The sequence below is a fragment of the Lactuca saligna genome, chromosome 8 (assembly GCF_052625555.1).
Source record: "Lactuca saligna cultivar CGN05327 chromosome 8, ASM5262555v1, whole genome shotgun sequence".
Lineage (NCBI taxonomy): Eukaryota > Viridiplantae > Streptophyta > Magnoliopsida > Asterales > Asteraceae > Lactuca > Lactuca saligna.
Genome location: NC_136424.1, coordinates 82,335,615 through 82,340,587, shown reverse-complemented (window position 1 = coordinate 82,340,587; position 4,973 = coordinate 82,335,615). Strand labels below are relative to the sequence as shown.

The following is a 4,973-nucleotide window of genomic DNA, read 5'->3' as shown; positions in this document are numbered from 1 at the left end:
ACCGGTATTTGGGACTTAATTGAATAAAAAAAATATAAGGGCTAAATCGATTATAAAGCCAATATGTAAGAACTTTATTGTAGTTTTTCCTTTGATTTATTTTATTTCTTTAATAGCTTTGAGACTTTCGTTTAACCATTCAACCAAATCAGTTGATGAGAATGATTTAAATTATTAGAAAAGAAATAATAATAATATAATAATAAGGTTATTTGTTATTTTAATTTTATATTATAAAAATAATTTATATTGTAAAAGTAATAACAAATTAGTATGTTTTAGTAAATAAGTTTGAAACTACAGTTGATTTGTAAATGTTTTTTGAAAATACCATGGCATTGTACAAAACTCCTGTTTTACAAAGTAAGATGCATATCTTTCAAATGTTTATATGTCAAAATAACATCTACAATTTTTTTTAGAAAGAAATCGTGCCTAATATAAAAAGATCTCAATCAGTTATAACTTAACATTACATGTTCTATCATTAATTAGGTTAAGTTATTTACTAAAATACCTTTAATAAAATGAATATAATCTAACGACCATATCGTCATGGTGTGCTCAAATAATTCGATTTTCTTTTAAACCCGTGCAATAACTCTTTTATTTAAATTTATAGGAAAGGAGCAATCTTCCATATTTAAGAATTAAGGAATCCCGTATTAAATTATAAGAAAAGGAGGCAACTTTGAAAAAAGCGTTTCCATAAAGTCCTCTCTGCAAGACTTATAACCGACGACAGTGGATGAACAGTCGACGCCTTTTAGGAATACAATCGAATCGATTTGGTGTTCATCGGAGTTCAAGCTCACTCCAAATCCCACGCCAACCCTAAATCATAACATACCGAAATTGCAATGGCTAGAGTACATCCGGGGAATCTGAGTTCCCGAGTGCCCGATCATGAAACAATTTTTGATCACTTTGCCGAGCAGACTCGTAATCAAGAGTTTGAGAAAAGAACATGGGATACATCAACCCATCGTGGCGGTGGCGGTGGTCGTAGTCGTGGTCGTGGTGGTGGACGAAGTGATGGCAGGTGTTGTTTTGGGTGCGGCGAACCTGGTCACATTATTCGCGACTGTCCGACGACTGGCTCTTTTCCTCGGAGTAATGGGCGTAGGTAATTAACTTTTCCTCTCCAAATCTTTGGTTTCTGATGATCTGTCTCTTTACTCGAACCTCTGTGAAAACGATTAATATAATACATCTTCTATTACCGATTTCACATTACTGACTTATAGATTGCTCGTGTATTTTGAATCTATATTCTATCAAATTGTAGCTCGTTTTTTTAAAAGAAGTTTATATGTGTCAGGGGAGGATTTCAAGGTTTAGGTAATGATCCATCGAGCTCTGATGCCATGGAATCCACTTCTGGGACGACCAAGTTTAGATTAAAACCACTGAATACATCAACTGAAACTATAAGAAATTCAGAACCAGTGAAGCCCTTTGTTGATGAACTACTAGCAAAGATTAAAGATAAAGAACATGAACTGAAATTGCGTGATGAAGAAATTGATGGTCTGTACCTTAAGCTGAACAAAGCTGATGCGGAACTAAGCTCTGTTCAAACCAAAAACGAGGAACTTATTGTAAACATGAACAATATTAAAGAGGATTTAGAAAAATGCAGAAACGAATTATCATCTGCTAGAAAAAAAGAAGCAGAGATTTCCCGGATGTATTTATTAATGAAGAACAAGTTTGACGAGCTTGAAGAAGCAAATGAGACTGCAGATGCTGAAATGAAGCAGATGAAGGTAGAAACAGAACAATGGAGGAAAGCAGCAAAAGCTATAGCTTCTGTTTTGGATGGAGGTGAAGCAATATCTTCCAAGACACAAGAACTTGAATCTCTTGTGTTGTATTATAGCAATCGTGCTTCTAAAAGAATGTCACTTGGAAAGATGAGGAAAGCTGTAGATGACTGCAGAATTGCAGCTCGATTAGATCCAAGCTATCTTAAGGTCTGCCTAACAGCTGGGAAGTAAGATTTTAGGTTTCTTGTTTTATCTTTTAAACCATTTATCTTTTTAATACCACAATTTACACAAATATTGTTACTTATCAAAGAATTTTGTCTTGTGTTTCTTAGCTGTCATCTGGAACTTGGAGAACTTGATGATGCAATTAAGAATTACAAAAAATGCTTGGAGTCTAGAGCTGTTTGCTTGGATCGAAGGCTTACTATTGAGGCATCTGAAGGCCTACATAAAGCTGAGGTATAACATACCATTTATTTAATGGATTCAGTTTCTTTTTAAATCAGAAAATGGTCTCAAAGATTCCCAACAACCCATACAACCAAAGGATTGGACTCTTTTTGTAGGCATGGAGCCACTCTACCTTTACACTCTACCAATATGGGACTTAATTCTTTCTTTCATATTGTCCAACAAAACTAGACCTTTATATCAGCTTATGATTTAAGGTTTAAATGGATGTATGCTACTTTATATGAGTTTATGATATGGGGATTGGATTTTCCTAACTTGCAGAAAGTGGTTAGTTATATCAAGCAGTCTGCTGAGTTATTGCAACAGAAAACTTCTGATTCAGCAACTAATGCTCTGGAGATCATTATGGAGGCCTTGTCGATAAGCTGCTATTCAGAGAAACTTCTTGAAATGACAGCAGAAGCTCACTTTCTGGTATATAGATTCATATCAGTGGAGTGATTTAGTTGATTTTTACTATAAAAGGTATTATTATTATTATTCTCACAAAATTGGTATTGTAATATGTGGGCTGTAACAGCTGCAGAACTATGAAAAGGTGATTCAAATGTGTGAGAAAACACTTCCTATGTCAGAAAATAATTGTGCTAACAATATTAACATTTCAAATGAGGGGCAAAAACGACAATTGAAGCTTTGGAGATGGCGCATGATGGCTAGGTCCTACTTTCGTATGGGTAACTTTGACATGGCCCTTGTTACCCTTGAGAAATATGAGCAACTAGCCCCTCATGAAAACAAGTAATAAACACACACACACACACATTACATGTGTATATTTATTTTGAAGAATGAAGTTAGTAATAAAAATATGTATCTTTGTAGGACTGAGGATTCATCCTCTTTTTCAGTTGCCACTGTCTCTGAACTTCTTCGCTGCAAGGTACCATATATATTATGTGGTTAAGTAAGAATATATATATTTTTTATATTAAAAAAAAAAAAAAAAACACTTTTCCAACTTTAGAGTGCTGGAAATGAAGCTTATAAAGGTGGGAGACACAGAGAAGCAGTGAAGCATTATAGCAATGCTCTACAAATGAGCATTGAATCAAGATCTTTTGCTGCTATCTGCTTGTGTAATCGTGCTGCAGCACACCAAGCTTTGGGTGAAGTTGTTGATGCCATTGCTGATTGTAATCTTGCCATAGCTCTTGATGAGAATTACCTCAAGGTATCTTTTCACATACATATATATATGTACTTTTTTGGATATTGATTAAAAAATTCATGGTTTTAATAACACATTGTCATGTTTTCAGGCGATTTCTAGGAGGGCAAATCTGCATGAGAAGATAAGAGACTATGAACATGCAGTTCTTGATCTTCAGAGACTCATCACTCTTCTTGAAAAAAATAGTGAAGACAAGTGTGAAGATTTAAAAGTAGCTCGTCGACGTCTTTCTTCTATGAATATACATTTGAAGAAAGGAATGACTTTGGATCTTTACCTCATCTTGTAAGTTCTCATTATTAATATCAGTCAATTAATACACATAGTTAACAATTAGAATGGTTGTTTTTTTTACTGTTGTGTGATAGGGGACTAAAAGGCTCGGAATCTAGTGCTGAAATTAAAAAAGCATATCATAAAGCTGCACTCAGACATCATCCTGACAAGGTTATTTATTTATTTATTTATTTATTTATTTTTACATCAGCTAGACACAGTTCCATCTGACATATACATATGGTGCTTATATATGCAGGCGGGTAAGTTTTTAATAAGATGTGAGAGTGGAGCAGATGGTGATGTTTGGAAACAGATTTTTGAAACCATACACAAGGATGCAGATAAGCTTTTTAAGATAATTGGGGAGGCGTATGCTGTTCTATCGGATGCTAACAAGGTTTGTAAAAAGATTTACTCATGAGATATAATATAACTGTTGTTTAATTAATATTTGGTGTTTGTTAATTTTACAGAGATTTAAGTACAATCTTGAAGATGCAATGAAGGATGACTTCCCATGGTAACACGAAACTACTAAAGTATAGTTTACTTTTATTTTGGAGCTTTGTTGGTCCCCTTTTGTTCATGTACAGTTTTCTTGCAAATGACACAAGTTTTAGAATACCAAGGTATTATAAATAACTGTATAATATTTATTGATCATTGAAATCGTATTAACTAAAAGTTGGAAGGTTTAAAATTTACCCTGTTCATTGTACATTTTAGGAATAGGTTAGATGCAGAACTGAACTAGATTCATAGCAATGCAAAGGAAGAAAATGCAGCCATTAATTACCTAGTTTTACCCGTTGGATAACCCAATCCCTTTTTTATCACTGAAAATTTATCAACGCTTTCTCTACACTTTTGTACCGATGCAATATGGATGCTGATGGCAATCAAAACTCAACATACAATCTCACCAAACAGTTTACTAATAAGAGAAATGGAGAAAGGATTGAAATTGTGTTAAAGATAAAATCGATACTCAGTTAAGAACTCTAGCTAAATGGTTTCTTCGCGCTTTGAACAAAACTCTAGATCTTAACAACATCAATTCTTTTATTTAGAATACTGAATCACTTAGAAATCACAAGTCTCACTACAACACTCAATGTATACTACTCTCAACCTAATCTAATAACACATGAATTCTCATCCTAACGTGTGAGTTACGAGCTCTCAACACACACACATACAAACATTATATACGACAGATCTAAATCCGAATCTAGGTAAAACCAACATACTTTAGAACTTTGATAGATAATGAG

At 33.8% G+C, this 4,973-nt stretch overlaps 1 protein-coding gene across 1 annotated transcript; it reads left to right on the top strand.

Moving 5' to 3' along the window:
• The first annotated feature begins 668 nt into the window (after window positions 1-668).
• Window positions 669-4,327, top strand: LOC145012691 (uncharacterized). Its single transcript, XM_078971488.1, has 11 exons — window positions 669-1,126; window positions 1,322-1,996; window positions 2,105-2,231; window positions 2,508-2,660; window positions 2,767-2,987; window positions 3,072-3,129; window positions 3,214-3,420; window positions 3,509-3,705; window positions 3,789-3,867; window positions 3,956-4,096; window positions 4,173-4,327. Exons 1-11 carry the CDS (start codon window positions 861-863, stop codon window positions 4,221-4,223), a joined length of 2,175 nt encoding a protein of 724 aa, XP_078827614.1. The 5' UTR covers window positions 669-860; the 3' UTR covers window positions 4,224-4,327.
• Window positions 4,328-4,973: the final 646 nt, after the last annotated feature.

Coding starts and splice junctions, on each gene's coding strand:
- LOC145012691 (XM_078971488.1), top strand. CDS start 861: ATGGCTAGAGTACATCCGGGGAATCTGAGTTCCCGAGTGCCCGATCAT. Junction 1,127..1,321: donor CCTCGGAGTAATGGGCGTAG/GTAATTAACTTT, acceptor TATATGTGTCAG/GGGAGGATTTCAAGGTTTAG. Junction 1,997..2,104: donor GTCTGCCTAACAGCTGGGAA/GTAAGATTTTAG, acceptor TGTGTTTCTTAG/CTGTCATCTGGAACTTGGAG.